The sequence below is a fragment of the Ahaetulla prasina genome, chromosome 2 (assembly GCF_028640845.1).
Source record: "Ahaetulla prasina isolate Xishuangbanna chromosome 2, ASM2864084v1, whole genome shotgun sequence".
NCBI lineage: Eukaryota > Metazoa > Chordata > Lepidosauria > Squamata > Colubridae > Ahaetulla > Ahaetulla prasina.
In genome coordinates, this window is record NC_080540.1 from 266,213,996 (window position 1) to 266,231,900 (window position 17,905).

Sequence of the window (17,905 nt, forward strand, 5' to 3'; positions counted from 1 at the left end):
AAAGTCGATATTGGGACAAATCTCACTTAACAACAGTGGCAAGAAAAGTCGTATATTGGGACAAATCTCACTTAACAAATTTCTCACTTAGCAATGTAAATTTTGGGGTCAATTGTTGTCGTAAGTCGAGGACTACTTGTACCCACATAAATGTATTTTAAAAATGACTACCCTTAAAATTGCTCATTTTTAAAATTTCATCTCATAGCTATTACAGGTTTTTTAAAATAATGATCTCCAAGCCAAATCTACATTTAATGTATCTTGGAGATAAGAGCTCACTTTGTCTTACTAAGCAAAAATACAGACCAAAGCCTATCTGGAAGGCCTTTGTACTAGTCTGAGGCGGGATATGATTTTTGATATTAAGTAATATATTTTAAGTAATTAGAGCAATAGGCTTTTCCCCTCTTTAGATGAAACCAAATGTGTTGTTTTAAATACCTCTCTATTTTGAAGACCAAACTTTCTGTTCAATTTTCAAAATCCCTTTATTACAGGATTCCAAGGATCTCTGGCACAGCGGGGTTTTTGTGTGCAATCTGTCCACAATTCTCTCAAGCTCGTTTATTTGTTTTATTTAATTCTCATGGGCAACTTTCTTCTACAGCAAGTTTAGAGGATTTTCTCAACTCCTCCTTTATGTTCTAAAAGAAACCCAGGCACTGATTTGCAGGAAGGGAGCAGGAAGGGAGGGACGGAGGGAGGGAGGGAAGGAAGGAAGGTCTTAAAAAATAATTTCACATTGCCTTTTCCCCCTGACATACTGGAGCCCCATGCTACAAACATGTGAAATGTGTCTACATTGAAGAGGAAGCCAAATGAGCAGAGGTCTCTGGACAACTTTAAGGTGGAACTCGCCTCTTTAGATGCTGCCAGCAAGCCAGAAGCGAACACAATCTGGTTGCAGAAGCCGCCCTGTTCATTTAATAAAGCCCTAATCTTGTGTAATGGGAATGAGCTCAGCACCATACAAAGTACTAATTATCAGCAGTATTTTCCAGAAGATGTGAATAACGCCCCACCCCCCTTGTGAGAAAGAGGCCCAAGGCACCACTCTGGGTCAGTCTGCTTAATCCGAAACACGAATGGCTCCTTAGACTGCCATGCTTCTTTGCAAAGGTCCTGAATAGTGAAATAAGTTCAGTAGGAAATGAGTCAAAAACAATACCTGTGGTTGGGGGGGAGGTTCCCCCTCTTTATACATAGTTAGGCTTTGATGGTATCAAAGTTGGCAATCGGGAATCTATTTGCATTATTTGAAATTCAGTTTCTCAACCAAGTGTTTGAATACATTCTAATGATGTCTGAAGGAGTGATTCATGGCATACATATATCATTTTGCTTTTTATGAGGCTTGAGCCACTGGAAACCAACTGTAGGAAAACTTCAGGAAAAATCATACTTTAGGCTGCCTTTAATCATCACTTACCTACCCCCACCCTCACCCTTGTATGCTCATGTATAGGTGGAATTCTCCTGGTTTTGGCATGAATCCAAGTTTTTCAAGCTTTGAAGCATAATTTTTTTCCTACCCTTCTAATGACGCAGCAAGAAACTCAGCAAAAAAAAAAAGGTAGCAGTTCATTTGGTTGCTTGTAAATCTGAAGAGATTTTATGTATTTAGATTTAATAGAAACTCATAACAGCATTTCTAATGGCCTGTTTTTGAATTAGGATTTAGGCTACATCCTTAATCTCAGATGAGCCGTCTGAAATATTAATATTTTCTTCTCACTGTCTGGAATCCTTAAGTTCCTATTGAACTTAGTTTCAGTTTTCAGGAAAGTTTCTGCTGTTATCTTAAAATCAAATATAGTTGTTTAAATTAAATAGTAAACAGATGAACCAAAAAGGTAGCATCCCAATTTAAATATAACCCAAGCTGGCTTGGGTTAAAATCAAAATCAGTTGGGATGTGTCTTTCATTCAGAAGCATGACATGATTTTATTTCAAATTGTTTCCTCCGAATATTAGAGACTCCCCTTTACAGACCTCAAGAGGAACAGCCAAGTCGGTTCATGTGTGTTTGCTTTATCTAGATAAATTTAAATATTTGCCTGACCTGCCCTTTGGGTGGCTTACTCAATTTAAAAAAATATTGAGGCATTATTGGACAGATAGATATAAATAATCTTGTTTCACTCACAAAAAATCAGTGTGATGGCTTGTGGTTAGTTCTGGAATGACCTAACTTTTTATTTTTTAACCTCCAAAGCTTTGCTTGCCAAGTAGTCATTATTGCACTTGCTGGGACTATTTTTGGTATGGTGCAGCATATTAAAAATGCATTGCAAACCTCTATTTTTATTTTAATTCTGCTACCTTTACAGCAGCTGATTAATATCCCTGAAAAAATGTAACCAGTAAATTTTAAAAATGAAAAGTTGGATGCTTAAATGTTATCTAACACATTGTTTTATGGGCCATTACTTTGAACATGCTCTAGTCTTATATGTACAAAAGCATTTCAGATTGAACTTAATTGTGAAAGAAACAGATGCTGTGTTAGTCAACCCTACTTTGGTGCATTCTAATGTGTCAGAGCTGTAACCTCTAGAATTCTCTGCAACTCAAAGGGTCACCAGCAATTATCAACAGTTTATTTAAGTAAAAGAATTGTAATTATTTTTTGTATAAATATATGTTGTTCAACGTTTTACATTTTATTTAATTAAAATTTAATGACACTAGGTATTATTTCCAAAAACAAATTATAAGATGAGGATGTCTTCCAATCAGTTAGAATTACTGTTATGCTAGAATTTCCTAAGTGTAAATATTTTTGGTTTTCCCATTTTCCTTCCCTTTTTAAATAGGAATAAAAGTTTTAACCCAGGTTTAAAATTCCTGACTTCTTAAGGTATTTAAGTATTTACTTAAATATACATAATGCCATTCAGAAACCCTTACTAATACTGTAGTTCTTTCTTTTTTTAAAAAAAAGCTCTATGTAATAAAAAAGAAAATAAAATGGCTTCTAATTAAATCAGGGAAAAAAATTAATGCACTGAGCGCTCAGTGCTTATTGTTTAACTTGCTATTGTAATTTTCTAAGATCAATTTAAGCTTTTCTGACCATCTGAAAAATAGATAGAACAAGATCCATAAAGATCAACCACTTTTACACTGTAAAAGTGAAAAAAAGAGATTATTCTGGATATAAACCTAATACATCAATGTTTTTCAGTAATTAATTAAGATCTAGTAATAGTAATAATGGTTCATTTTGACACATGCATATGGATACAAAAGATTTGAAAGAACTATTGGATTGTCAAAAGACTGGAAAGAACTATTTACCATATGAAACTATTGAAAAATCACTACAAATGAAAATAGAAAGAAAGTATTTAAAAAGCATGAAAAAGCGGGATCGAAATCAATCAGAAAAATGTTAGTTGGCAGATAGCCATATCCTTTTGACAGAATGTTTTTTCTTCTTCATCTCAAGCTTAAACTAAAATTTAACACCCGAGATTTGCTACAAGCTTGAACTAACATTTCATTTCCTGGAGTCTGGAAGTTATTGTCATGTGGTTCTTGGCTGCTTAACACTGGGATTTATCACATGTTTAACACTGACTGGTCTAAAGACTAAATGATCTTCTGAATAAAATACTAAAGTGTGGCAACGTACAATATATTTGACCACGAAGGGATGGGGAACAGCACGGGTGGAAAACAAGGTTAATTGAGTCCACAAGAATAGCAATAGAATGATGGAAGGGTGTACTGGTTAGTAACAAACCTCCCTCTGCCACACTCCAAAAGAAACTGTGTCTGAGACATAATAAAGCATATTAGTTCCGGCCATAAAATATCCCAGCACATGAGAGAATAAGGCAGACTTGCCTTTTTCATTTTCTACAGTCATCTACAACAAGTAGCAGCTCTTCAAAAAACATGAATAAAAGGACTTGCTCCCATGAAAAAAAAAGCCAACACAAGTCCGCCCAAACAAAAATACATTACTCTTAGATTAATTCAGTATTTTTCAAACTTGGCAATTTTAAGGTGTGTGGATTTCAACTGGCTGGGGAATTCTGGGAGCTGAAATCTACACATCTTAAACCTGTGGAAATCAATCAAACCAGATTTTTTTTTTAGTAACTTCTTTCTAAGGCTCTATATGTGATATGTGGATGGGAGCCATTCTTATATTCCTGAAACACAAGATCCAGATGTTTCCTTCGATTCTTAATGAGAGAAGGGCAAATATCAAGCACAGTCTTGTAACAATACACATTCAGCTCCTATAAAGCATCTGTTTTATGTAGGGAAGGGCGTATCCTAAATGGGATTATAAATGAGCCTAGATATTAAAATGAAAAGGACTGCTGAATGCATTGAAGTCTTGTTTTCTTTACTTTTATATTTTGTTTTATGTTCTGTAAAGCAAAGTAATGTTCTATTTCAAAGTCTCTGCATTTAAGGTAGTGGTGCAGCTTCATTTATTCAAGTCAAACTATATATGCCATATACCACCTGAGCTGAACTAGAATTTTCTAAAGCAGAATCTGTGCAATACAGCTCTGCTTGGATTACACAATGAATTCCTAGAACTACAGGCAGACAATTTTTATACAATGCAGTTTAAGTAGAAGACACCATGGCTAGATTTGTTCAAGACGGTGTTGACAGGGGGGCAGAGGTCGACCGCGAGGTGCCTCACTTGTGGAGTGCCGCAGGGGTCGATTCTCTCGCCCCTTCTGTTCAACATCTATATGAAGCCATTGGGTGAGATCATCAGTGGCTTCGGGGTGAGATACCAGCTGTACGCTGATGACACCCAGCTGTACTTTTCCACCCCGGGCCACCCCAATGAAGTTGTTGAAGTGCTGTCCCGGTGTTTGGAAGCCGTACGGGTCTGGATGGGGAGAAACAGGCTCAAGCTTAATCCCTCCAAGACGGAGTGGCTGTGGATGCCGGCATCCCGATTCAGTCAGCTGCAGCCGCAGCTGACTGTTGGAGGCGAGTTACTGGCCCCAAAGGATAGGGTGCGCAACTTAGGTGTCCTCCTGGATGAACGGCTGTCGTTTGAAGATCATTTGACGGCCGTCTCCAGGAGGGCCTTCCACCAGGTTCGCCTGGTTCGGCAGTTGCGCCCCTTCCTTGATCGGGATGCCTTGTGCACAGTCACTCATGCGCTTGTTACCTCTCGCTTGGATTATTGTAATGCTCTCTACATGGGGCTCCCCTTGAGGTGCACTCGGAGGCTTCAGTTAGTCCAGAATGCAGCTGCGCGGGTGATAGAGGGAGCTACGCGTAGCTCCCACGTAACACCACTCCTGCGCAGACTGCACTGGCTACCTGTGGCCTTTCGAGTGCACTTTAAGGTTTTGGTTACGAACTTTAAAGCGCTCCATGGCTTAGGGCCTGGGTACTTACGGGACCGCCTGCTGTTACCGCATGCCTCCCACCGACCCGTACGCTCTCACAGAGAGGGACTTCTCAGGGTGCCGTCCGCCAAGCAATGTCGGCTGGCGGCCCCCAGGGGAAGGTCCTTCTCTGTGGGGGCTCCCACACTCTGGAACGAGCTTCCCCTGGGTTTACGCCAAATACCTGACCTTCGGACCTTCCGTCGCGAACTGAAGACACATCTTTTCACTCGCGTGGGGCTGGCTTAAATTTTATCGATTTTAAATTTTCTATTAATAATTTTAAATGGGGTTTTAGTTTATTATATATTTTAAACTTTTTAGGCCAATTATAAAATAAGTTTTTTAATTTGCATTTTAAATTGTACATTGTATTGCCTGTACACCGCCCTGAGTCCTTCAGGAGAAGGGCGGTATAAAAATCAAATAAATAATAATAAATAATAAAAATAAAAGACTGTCTACTGCTTCATCACTGATCTCTTGCCCTGGAAAGCAACTTTTATTAAAAGCCCAGAATGTTGCAAAATAGTGTCCATCTGATTTCATCAGATTGCAAAAGAATGCATTCAGGCTAGTTTTTATGATAGAAAAATGTTGGATTAAAGTTTTTATTGAAATTGGAACGGATTGTGATATCTTAAATTCATTTACAGAAGACAAGACTGAAGTAGACTTTTTTAAAAAGTTTATGGAAGACATCAATGAAACTATTTTAAATATTTTTAAAGAGTTCAAAGAAAGAGCTATTGTGATTATTCTTATTTGACATTATAATGTAAGTCAAAATTGTCCCTCGGGGCTACAGCATCAAGTTTTGGTTGGTAGGACTAGAGACTAGCAACGTAAAAGAATGTGAAAAAGAGATGGATTTAAGCAGACAGTTTTACATGTTCTTGTCATTTCATTTAACACAGGAATTATATTCCTATTTTAGGAGGGGAGGAGCAAACTCCTTTTCAATCAACAGAACTTGCACAGTTTAAGAGAAATATGTTCAGCTAGAATTTAAAGAAGCAAAAATTTGAAATAACAGAATTAGGAAGGTTTTGCACAAACCCCTCAAACCCAAAATGATCTATGTATTATTATTTGACATCATCAATTATAGTAAGAAGAAACAATAATGTTATATCAGACTTCTACTACAGCCAGCAGTATCACAATCATTACAATATTCACTAGAAGTGGTCTCTTACCAGCACACTGCCATCTGTCCAGCGGAAGTCATTCTCATACATCTTATCATTTAGGCCAATCCACTGATAGTCATGTCCTATGCCTACAGTGAAAATACATTTTAGTAACTTTTTACCATTAAAGTGAATTTTCTGAAAATGAAAGTGAACTGAAATCAGCCTCCTCATGATATCTGTAAAACGTATTTCTATTGTTTCTTGTAGAAGAGTTTATTCTTTCTTCTAAGACTTGTGAATATTTATAAAAGATATTCTTACTAACAATACTTTAACTGATCTTTTTTTTTTCTTGTTGAATGCTCTGAATGGCAAGATTGTTTCAAAACGCAATACACCCCCTTAAAATGGAAGGTGGTAGCAATTACTTGAAAAAAAAGCTTGCTTCGGGAATTCGTTATACTTAAATCTGCATCTTCAGCTGATATACAGATGCATTAATATTTGCAACCTTGCTTTATATCTTTGCATATATGTATGATAAAAATTCCTTCTATCAATAAAGCATCCACTAGCACAAATAAAAAAAACACATGGATATCTAGGTTGATTTGCACGTTCAGTGTTCAGCAAAAAAGCAGACTTCATAATGCTCCTAGTTTTACAGGTAATTTTCAATCTACAGCCATTAATTTAGTGACTGTCTGAAGTTACAATGGCACTGAGAAATAGTGACTTATGATCCGTCCTCACATTTATGACCAATGCAGCTACCCCATGGTCCAATGATCAGAATTCAAGTGCTTGGTAACCTGCATGTATTTATGATGATTGCAGAATCCTAAGGTCATGTGATTGCCAATTGTGATCTTTCCACCTGGCTTCTGACAAGTAAGTCACTAGGGGAAACTACATGATTTGCTTAACAGCCTTAGGATTCACTTAACAACCGTAGTGGTTTGCTTAACAAAAACGTCCTAAAATTGGGCATGACTCACTTAACGACCACCTTACTTAGCAGTAGAAATTCTTGTATCATGTGGTCGTAAATCAAGAACTACCTATATTTCCTAAATAATTTGCTGTTCTACTATGGCATGTGCACTGCTCTTTTCAAGCATGTATTTTTCTTGCTAACATCAAGCATTTTCTGCCAAGACATTTGGATATGCCAAATGGCTTGGCAGAAAATCATCAATTCATAGCTTCTCAAAAGAGAAGTCAAACTTGATACTGAGAACAAATACATCTTTTCTTTTAAGAAAATATTTAGATTGAATATCATACCCAAACATTAACCCAGCTAGCGAACAGTATTTGCAAACAAAACTAATGTGCTTTAGGTTTTCAAGCAGGATTGCAACTGTCATATATGCCAGCTATTTGTAACATGATATAAGGAGGTTATTTGGCCTCTGAGGGTCAGTATTTTTTAAGTATCTGATGATGAAACAGTCTAAGTGGCAAGATCAAAATAAACATTTCATAATGAGTTGTGTCACTCTAATTGTATACTATTCTTCTCCCCCATGAACTAAATTATTCAGTATTCAGAGTATTATTCAGAGTAAAGAATATTCTCTCCAATACCAGCAAATATTGAAACCTTAGCTATTACAGAGCTAGAAATGAAAAGAACAGATTAGCAATCAAGGATAAAATGAACATCTCAGGAATGAAAACGATAATTAAAACGTTTAGTGTCCTATGAGTTATTTTACAGTAATTTACTCCTAGTTGCACTCCAACAGAAAGCACCTACGGTTTACAAACAGCTGTTCTTCGTGAGACAAGATGCTTGTTAGATGGGCCCCCTGCAGGCGGCACTCTCTCTCAGCTGCATCCCACGTCCTACGATGGGCAAAGTATTTGTAGCACTGCCCTTGAAACTTATGCCATCCATAATCACAGGTCTCAGTGTCTGCAATGAACGAACACAAAAATGTACACTGAACATGCATAGTCAATGACCAGGATTACCCACTAACCATGTAAAATTGAAATAAATCAAACAGAAATATCCAATGACAAGTTCCATTTCAAGAAATATGAAAACGAATAGTAGCACATACTAATTTTGTAAGGCATGTGTGTCATTTATGTGTTTTATTTAACATCAGCATGTACTATTTGATGCCTGGCTTTCAACAAGACATAACACGATGGAAAGAAAGAGCATTCTGGAAAAGAAACTTTGATTCTGGCCTGGAAATTAAAAGGTACCTTGTAGGAGATCATTGTGGTCTGGCAAATCATCCTACCATCTAGAACAGCCTTCTTCAACCTGATGCCCTCCAGATGTATTGGAACAATGGCAACTGAAATTCAGTATATATTTGCAGTTCACCAGGTTGAGGAAAACTGGCCTAGAAACTTCAAGTGATATATACAAAAGCATGTGGAGAACAAGATGTTTTTAGAAAAGTAACTGCTATTTCTGGAGCCAAAACTGTAAGCTCTCATTTTAGAAGCAGAAAGTTTTCCAGATGGAACAGGAAATGGATTGCCTTTTTAGCAGAGGCTGCTGTTGCAATGAAACCTGTAAAAAAAGCAGAATTCATGTATAGCTTTTTTCCCTTTATATCTTCCAAGAGTGTATCCCTCAATCCCCTGTAATATAAATTTTTACACAGGTGCAATTTTATTTTGTGTATTATTGTTGGGTAGAGTATAGGGGTACATAATCTAACCCAGCAAAATTTAAAAATAGGATCAGAAGCAATTTAAATTTTCATTTGTGGACAAGAACGGAAATAAAACTGCAAACCGGAAAATATTCCACACTTAAATTGTAAAGTGCTACTTTAATTCCAATTAAATGTATTTTTCCATTAAGCATCATGAATTATTCTGTCTTAAGCACAGAGGATGGAATTAAACTCTCTGAATCAAATCTAGCGATAAGGCATCTATCATACAACCAGCAATGACCACAGAATGACATATTTTGTGATAAACAACCCTGATAAAAGCAACAGGCATACAGATGGAAAAATATTGCAATATACATATGGCTTGCTTATGTGCGGTTTGTTTAATAAATGTTGCTGACTGCAACCTTATAGGACAATTGGAAAATTATTATTCTGCTGCCTTTTTTTTTTTAAGTAGCAAGAATAACCCAAACAACAGAATTAATTGCTAAGAAGAAACAATTAATTGCACACCAGAAAGGTGTAACTAAAAGTGAAAAAGAAGTGAGCAAAATATGTAGTGCAGTAAGTTTTATGTTGAGTAAGGGACACGTAGACCAGCTTTTGTTCTTCAGCAAGTCCCGAGGAGTCACAAATAAATGTGCAAAAGAAAATCTGTTGTGCTATATGTCACTGTTTTTTTTAATTTAGGATAAATATATGGAATAGAGAATAGGTTTTATGTAAATATGTATGGAAGGTTAATTGCTAAATTCAGTAATATTAGTATATGCTAGAAGTAATGCATGCATGAGAATGGAATATTTACAGAATGATTCAACACTACAAGAAATAGGACAATGGTGTTAAAATAAAATTCTTGTATTCATAAGTATAAGATGCAAATATATAAATGTTTACGATATGTTAGAAGTGTTTCAGTCAAGGATGTGAATATGTATGTGCTTTTGTATGCAGATCGTGCTGTGTAACTTCCAAGCACCCAAATGATTCTAAGTGATTGCTACTAGATACAATGAATAAGGAACAAGCAGTATCAGCGTGAAACTAAGGTCACTTTGACGGGGAAAACTGATTCAACTATTCCAAATTATAAATGGAGAACAATTAGACCAAGTAAATGAATTTGTGTAACTTGGCAGAATGTTTACTAAAGAGAGGAAAATAAATTAAGGCATGTTACAGAATCTAACCTAGGTCGGACATCAAGACCAGAGGTTTAATCTTCCAAGCTTTTGGACTCGTGCTGGAGCCCATCGTCAGGGACCTTCTAATGGAATATGTGCTTTGGGCTGCTGTATGTGTTCATAGAGAATATGCATAGAGCAGCTCAAAGCCCACATTCTGGTAGAGAGAAGTTCCCTGAGGGTGGGCTCCAATACAAGTCCAAAAGCTCAGATGACTAAACTTCTGATGCTGGAGTCCGACCCAGATTATATTCTGCAACATTATCTTGGGACATCTATATTTGCCTTCATTCATAAGACAATTTAATATTTTATTTTATTTTATTTATTTTGTCATACAGTATATACAAGCATAAGCATGAAATAACTATACAATATATAAATATATATATAAGCATGAGTATGAATTAACTATATTAATTGGATATAATGAAAGGAAACAATAGGATAGAAACGGTAGGCACTCTTATGCTCTTATGCACGCCCCTTACAGACCTCTTAGGAATGGGGTGAGGTCAATAGTAGACAGTTTTTGGTTGAAGCTTTGGGGATTTTGGGAAGAGAGCACAGAGTCAGGTAGTGTATTCCAAGTATTAACAACTGTGTTACTGAAGTCATATTTTCTGCAATCAAGATTGGAGCGGTTAACATTAAGCTTAAATCTATTGTGTGCTCATGTATTGTTGCAATTGAAGCTGAAGTAGTCTTCAACAGGAAGGACATTGTAATAGATGATTCTATGAGTTAAACTCGGGTCATGTCGAAGATGGCGTAGTTCTAAATTTTCTAAACCCAGGATTTCAAATCTGGTGGCATAAGGTATTTTGTTGTATTCAGAAGAGTGGAGAACTCTTCTTGTAAAATATTTCTGGATATGTTCAATTGTATTGATGTCAGAAATGTGGTATGGGTTCCAGACAGTCAAGCTGTATTCAAGAATTGGTCTAGCAAATGTTTTATATGCTCTGGTTAGTAGTGTAGTGTTTTTGGAGAAGAAGCTACACAAGATTAGGTTTACAACTCTTAAAGCCTTTTTTGCAATGTAATTGCAGTGGGCTTTGGCACTTAGATCATTTGATATGAAAACTCCAAGGTCTTTAACAGAGTGGGGGTCATCTGTAAGGTAATGTCCATCAAGCTTGTACTTAGTGTTTAGGTTCTTTTTTCCAATATGTAAGACTGAGCATTTGCTGGTTGAGATTTGGAGTTGCCAAGTTTTAGACCATTCAGACACAAAGTCAAGGTCTTTTTGAAGGGTAGCTGTATTGTTGGTGGTGTTAAATAGTTTGACATTGTCAGCAAAGAGAACTACTGATAGAAAGATATTGTATGGTACAAAGTCTGGTGAGTTTTGAGTACCATATTTTTCGGAGTATAAGACGCACCAGAATAAAAGATGCAGTTTAGTTTTTTGGGAGGAAAATAGGAAAAAAAAAATCTGCCTACCAGGTATTCATCTGGCTAGCGTCCTTAATCTGGTCAGCTTCAGCACATTAGTTTGCTGGTTTTGAGTGTGTGCATGCGTGCTTTTTATCCCCTGCTTGGGGATAAAAAACAGCTTCTAAAGCACAGCTGAGAGGGAGCAGCAATGAGAAAAGCAGGCAAAGCATAGAGATTGCGTCGCTCGCTAGCACTTCATTAGGGCTAAAAAAAAAGCTTCTAAAGCACAGCTGAGAGTTGGACGAAGCAGGCAAAGCTCAGAAGATCGCTTCACTCACTAGCGCCTCGTTAGGGCAGAAAAAAAACTTCAAAAAAGCTATATTCGGAGTATAAGATGCACCCAAATTTTCAGCCTTTTTTAAGGGGGGGGAGTGCATCTTATATTCTGAAAAATACAGTATTTATTGAAAAAAAATCAAGAAAATATTCATCTTTCCTATGGACGTGCTAGAGTCACCAAACTATTCAGATCAATTCACTGGTACATAATCAAAAAAATGTTGCATTAAACACAGGAGACATCCAGCCAGAGGAGGGGGCAGCTGTGGTCCAGGAACAATTCAAGGTCACAAGTTTTATATGTGAAGATGCAGAGTGGGGTGAAAAAAGCATTGACTCATACAACTATCTCAGTCCCTAATACTATGTTACAAGGTATACAATAGGCAATCCTCTCAGCTTAGTTGGCACTTATTTTGATTCTATTTTGAGGAATACATAGAACACAGATTGAAAACCACTGCTCTAACACTTTATTATACAGATAGTCTTTAACTTATAACTGAACGTTTACCAATAGTTCAGAGTCATGAAGTCATCATAACAGATGCTTTACAGTCCTCATAAAATGTCACACCAGCCCCTTTGGTCACATGAGTGCAGTTTGAGTGATAAGCAATCTGTTTACATTTACAAGCAGTTGCCAAGTGCACTGGAAACATTTTATTGCCATTGGAAACCTTCTCTGCTGGCTCCTCAGAGTCAATGAGAAGGTTGCTAACAGAGGGGATGTTGGATTTGAGGTTTAGCATGCCAAGGGATTTCTTCCTGCACACCATTGTTCTCAGGATTACAAGAGAGAGCCAGGATTGTAATCACTGAGCAAAGAAGTCATGTGACAACTGACTTAATGGCCATTTCTCTCAACAATCCAGATTCTGGGCTCAATAACAGCCAGATTGGAAGTGTGAGGCAGTTCCAGGGACCTTTGATCACATGTGGTGGGAATGCCCAAAAGCCGCAAAATTTTGGCACCAGATAAGACAATGGGTAGAGGAGATACTAATGCAAAATATAGAAGCAAAACTGGAATTCTTCTACTGGGTATTATAGAGGGAAAATACAACAAAAGCACGATTTTTGCTTTTGCCTAGTGTTACACATTCTAACAGCAGTAAGATTAGCTTTTATATAAAAATGGAAAAACAAAGAGACCCCCACAGAAGAAGTGTTAGCTAACATATTAATTTGTGTGGAAATGGACAGACTGACCTTGGAACTTAAAGATAAGAATGAATCAGAGTATTATGAAATCTGGAACAAATTTTATTATTGGCTGGAAAGGAAGAGAAATGCTGGGATATAGAACCATTGACGAGTAAAATGCTTGGAAGTTTTTATGCTAATTTGTTATGATAGATACGATTGAATTAGATATTGAAATAACCTATATGGATGAAAGAATATATGTATTTGAACTGTGATAATTAGTGTAAATATGTATAAAGATAAGGAAGTGTATCAATTATATGACAAAATTTGATGAAAATATTTAAACCGGAGATGTCACGCTATGTCCACTGTTTTTAATTTGTATTATAAATAAAAAACTTTTTTTAAAAAAAATAATGGCTATAGATGGATGGCCATATATACCATGTTGGTTTTAAAAATTGTTCCTTTGTTTTAAATAGTAAAGAAGTGTTATCCTAGTTTTTTTCACTGGTGTGTATTGTGGAACTTTAAAAATTACTACACTCACTAGTGTATAGATATTTTAGGTGGGAGTACCTAGCTGACCATGAACAGTTGAATAGTGTTGAATCTGGTTAGTACTTGGATAGGAGGCTACCAGGAATTATAAGGACTACACACTAGCCTGAAAAGTTGAAAATCATCACAGAGAAAAACATTGGTAAAAGTTCTTCTTGACCTTCTGTCTCTGTTTGCTATAGGCAAACAAACAAACAGGAATCTCTCCATGAAGTTACTGGGAGCTGAGCTTGATTTTGTGGAGGTGGATTTCACTTTCAGGCATTTAGAATTAAGAGGTGCAGTATAAGAAGTCAAGTTTTTCTTTATATATGTATAATGTTTTTAAAATGTTTCACTAAACTTAGAAGTTATTCCAATGCAGAGGTTCATTCTTATTTTTGGTAGTTGAGTTGAGTACAGTATATAAATATCTTTACACAGACAGCATATTTCATACCTGCAGCATGATTAAATGGCTTTGAGAAGCAGACTGCAGTTGAATGGCAGACAGAATTGTTGTTCTGACACAGCTATTATAGAAGTGAAGCAGCTGTAATCATTGAGCCTGTCTTCAACAAATCTTTATCAGCAGCCAAAAATCATAGCTACATTTATTTCAATAACTATCAATATCAAAATTTAGATGTAGAATAAGAAAATATAACTTATTAAGAGTATGAATAATCTCAATTTTCCAAGCTGATATCTCTGAGATAAAATACCTTAGCATAACTATGCTGCATGATCTTGTAGCTCCTTTAAGAATCAGCATGGCTATCCCCCAACTTTCAAAATTAAGCCTAAAGGAAGAGACAGTACTTGCAAATATTTCAAAAGGTAACTCCTTAGATAAAAAGTGTTGCTTTTTAAATGAAGAACAGAACAGAAAAAAATGAAATGAAATAGATTATGCTTAGCTACACTGTAAGATTTGTCTTCTTGCAATTACATTTGTGTAGTTGAACATAGCAGCTTCAGTTCCATATCTGCATTCAATAAACACGATAAACTACGGTAAGTCCAATTTTCTTAGACTGCTAGGAAAAAGTGACACATACAGACAAAATCAAACTACAGACGCAAAGTGAAAAGAATGAAAAGAGAGAGAAAGAGACAGAGAAATTCTAAATTAAACTACATTTTCTGTTCTGGTTAAAAAATTCTTGAATAATTACCGTATATACTCGAATATAAGCCGATCCGAGTATAAGCCGAGGTCCCCAATTTTACCCCAAAAACTGGGGTAAACTGGGGACTCGAGTATAAGCCGAGGGTGGGAAATGAGGCACCTACCGGTTGGGGAAACCCTCCCTCCCTCAGCTGAGAAGGCTGGCGGCTCCCCCGCCCCGCCCTCTCACTGCACCGGCAGGGCTTCCTCGCGCCGTCCGGTAAAATGTGAAAAAAAGAAAAAAAAAAAACTCGAGTATAAGCCGTATATACTCGAGTATAAGCCGAGGGGCTTAAAAAAAAAAAAAACCTCGAGTATAAGCCGTATAGACCCGAGTATAAGCCGAGGGGACGTTTTTCAGCACAAAAAACGTGCTGAAAAACTCGGCTTATACTCGAGTATATACGGCATACTGCTTTTCTTCAGAGTATGACGTTACTTTTCCCAAAAACTACTATCTAAAGTCGAGCCCATACATTTAAGCAGTAAAGAAGTAATAGTTGTAAATCAGATTATATGTTCCTTCATTTCTTGTATTATTGGGAAACTTTGTGACATTGTCACTCTTGCCCTGGAGTTCTTGCTAGTTTGCACATGTTACAACAATTACACACAATGGAAGCATATGCGGAATAAAGACACTTATCAACCTGTCTACTATGCCTTTACTGGTAATATCTTTCTTTTTATTCCTTTGAAGAATATACTAGGGAAGGGCAACTCTAACAGAAGTTTAATCCCTTGACAGAACACTCTTAAAAATTTTCTAATGCAAATAAGAAATAAATAAATAATAAAACTATTATTAGTGCTCCAATAACTCTCCTCAATACAGAACTTGGTGCCTGCAAAGAAGCTGGAGCTCCCACAATGCACTGCAGCTGTCTTTCTCTGTGGAGCTTACTACACAAAAGGCCATAGTCATTTTAACACTTTCCAAGGGATTTAAGCAAAGCTATTATAGACACTACTCCCAATAGCTATAATTACTGTACTGCCAGCATTGGGATAATGTCATTTTTAGAATTAGGTGCTGAAGAAAAAGAGGAAAATATTGGTGTGTATTATATCCTGCCTGAGAGTTTCTAGGGCCCATAGGCTGATCACTGTGGGATCACAAGTGTGAGCAGCAACTCTGGACAGGCCTCTGATCTGAATGAATAATACCCTCAGCGTGTTTTTAAGAGGTGATTTAACATGTGTCAATAGCATCAGCTACAAATGTCATTCTGACACAAGGGCCCTATTCACATTCTGCCATGTGGCACTATTGGAAGCATTTAATGTCAATTTCTTATACTGGCTGGAGATAATGAAAATGAGGAAAATGTGACACAATCCACATTAAAAGGGCACATTTGGTTAAACTAATATAAGCATCAGCAAATATCTTAAAGATATCCATTGCATAGCCACTAACACTGAGGAATAACTAAAGACATAAAAGATGAATTGGGATGGAATTGGACAAACAGAAAAAATTGCCAAATAGTATTACAAATTGGAACACCAACAGGTTTAGGTACCACCACCTACTAATCATGAAGTTTACTTTCACGAATCTACACTGCCAATACAATCATAATTCCTTTTACTAACTTAACTATGGATTTGGTGAGCTTCTATACCATGCTACCGCCTACTTGTAAAATTTGATACTTTGCGTGTTTGTCAAATCTGGCAAGTGTGTGGAATTCAATTCCCAGAATTCCCCAGCCAGATGATGTCCACATATCTTAAAGGTACCAAGTTTGAGAAATACTGCTCTAAGTGATAGGAACTAAATACAGAATTCTATCTTTTTGCACTTAACAATTCACTTTGCTGTATGGAAAGCACATCACGTCGGGAACATGATCCCGAAGATATAGGCAGGACTGGGATTTTAATTTTGCTAAAGTTGTGGTTGCAAGGGTTTTCTGGAGTGTATAAAACTAGTCTTAAGCCTATTTTTGAGATTACACTGTTTAATATTTTTCATTTCAGAATTCTAGAAAAATATTAAATTTGAAGGCACAGCAATAGCAACTGGAGCCCTGATTGGCCAAGTGTGAATATACAGAATCCAGTGCTTACTGCAATCGATGGAACAAGTAAATTTTGAAAAATACAATAAATTGCAGTGTGTGAAATTACTTGGGATCTGTTCTTTCCAACAGAGAAATGAGGATTAATTAAGATGCTTTATATAGCATGAATTCTGGAGAACATAGCACTTCAAGTTGCCAAAAAAAACAAAAACCCAGTCATTCACAGCAAGCTTCATTGTGCCTTTATCTAAAACAAGAGTTATATGTTCCACCCTTTTTAATTTTAGATAGTATGATACCAGGGTGAATGACATGACATTGGGACTGCTTGGTAAACAATGTATCCTTTAAATTCTTTTACAGAATGGAAACATTGAAAAATGTCCTCCAAAGCTTCCAGCCCACAGAGGAAAAACTAGATGAAGGAAAATATCCTAATATAGATTGCATAAATATACTTTCTGGATAACAAACAAGGAAATATGCTCACTAAGTATCTCACTTGAATCCCTCAGTCAGTCATTATGAATGGAGTTCTTCGCTATTTAGAACTCAGACATTCCTAAAAGGCATCCTCTTAGACAAATATCTCAACACACATCTACACAAGGGATAGTTCCATGCTCTGAATCATGACAAAGACAGATTACCCAATTCTTCTATTTCTGCTAGTTAGGAAAAGTTATTTTTGGAAACATCTTGCCTCAGCCTCAGATTTAAAGCAGGAATTTACAGGTAAGAAACTGTATTCCAGGAGTCATCTAATTTCTAGAGAAAGAGGAAAACTTTATCTAAGATTTGTACTAAGTTTGATTTCTAGGTTTGCTAATCAATGCTTTATCATCTCCAGCATCTTTTATCTTATACAAGCTTAGCCATTGCATGGGGATGGGGTGCCTGATTTTTTTTATCCAAGTTGGAATATCTTTGCATC

General features: G+C 36.6%; 1 protein-coding gene across 6 annotated transcripts in view; it reads right to left on the bottom strand.

Annotated features, from left to right (window-relative positions):
* VCAN (versican) overlaps positions 1-17,905 on the bottom strand; it is a 111,105-nt gene that overhangs the window by 14,540 nt on the left and 78,660 nt on the right. For all 6 annotated transcript variants that reach the window (XM_058169628.1, XM_058169631.1, XM_058169630.1 and 3 more), the window contains 2 exons: positions 8,281-8,439; positions 6,582-6,664 (listed from right to left, as the gene is read on the bottom strand). In XM_058169628.1, coding sequence (XP_058025611.1) covers positions 6,582-6,664; positions 8,281-8,439 — 242 coding nt within the window. The remainder of the gene's footprint in view (positions 1-6,581; positions 6,665-8,280; positions 8,440-17,905) is intronic.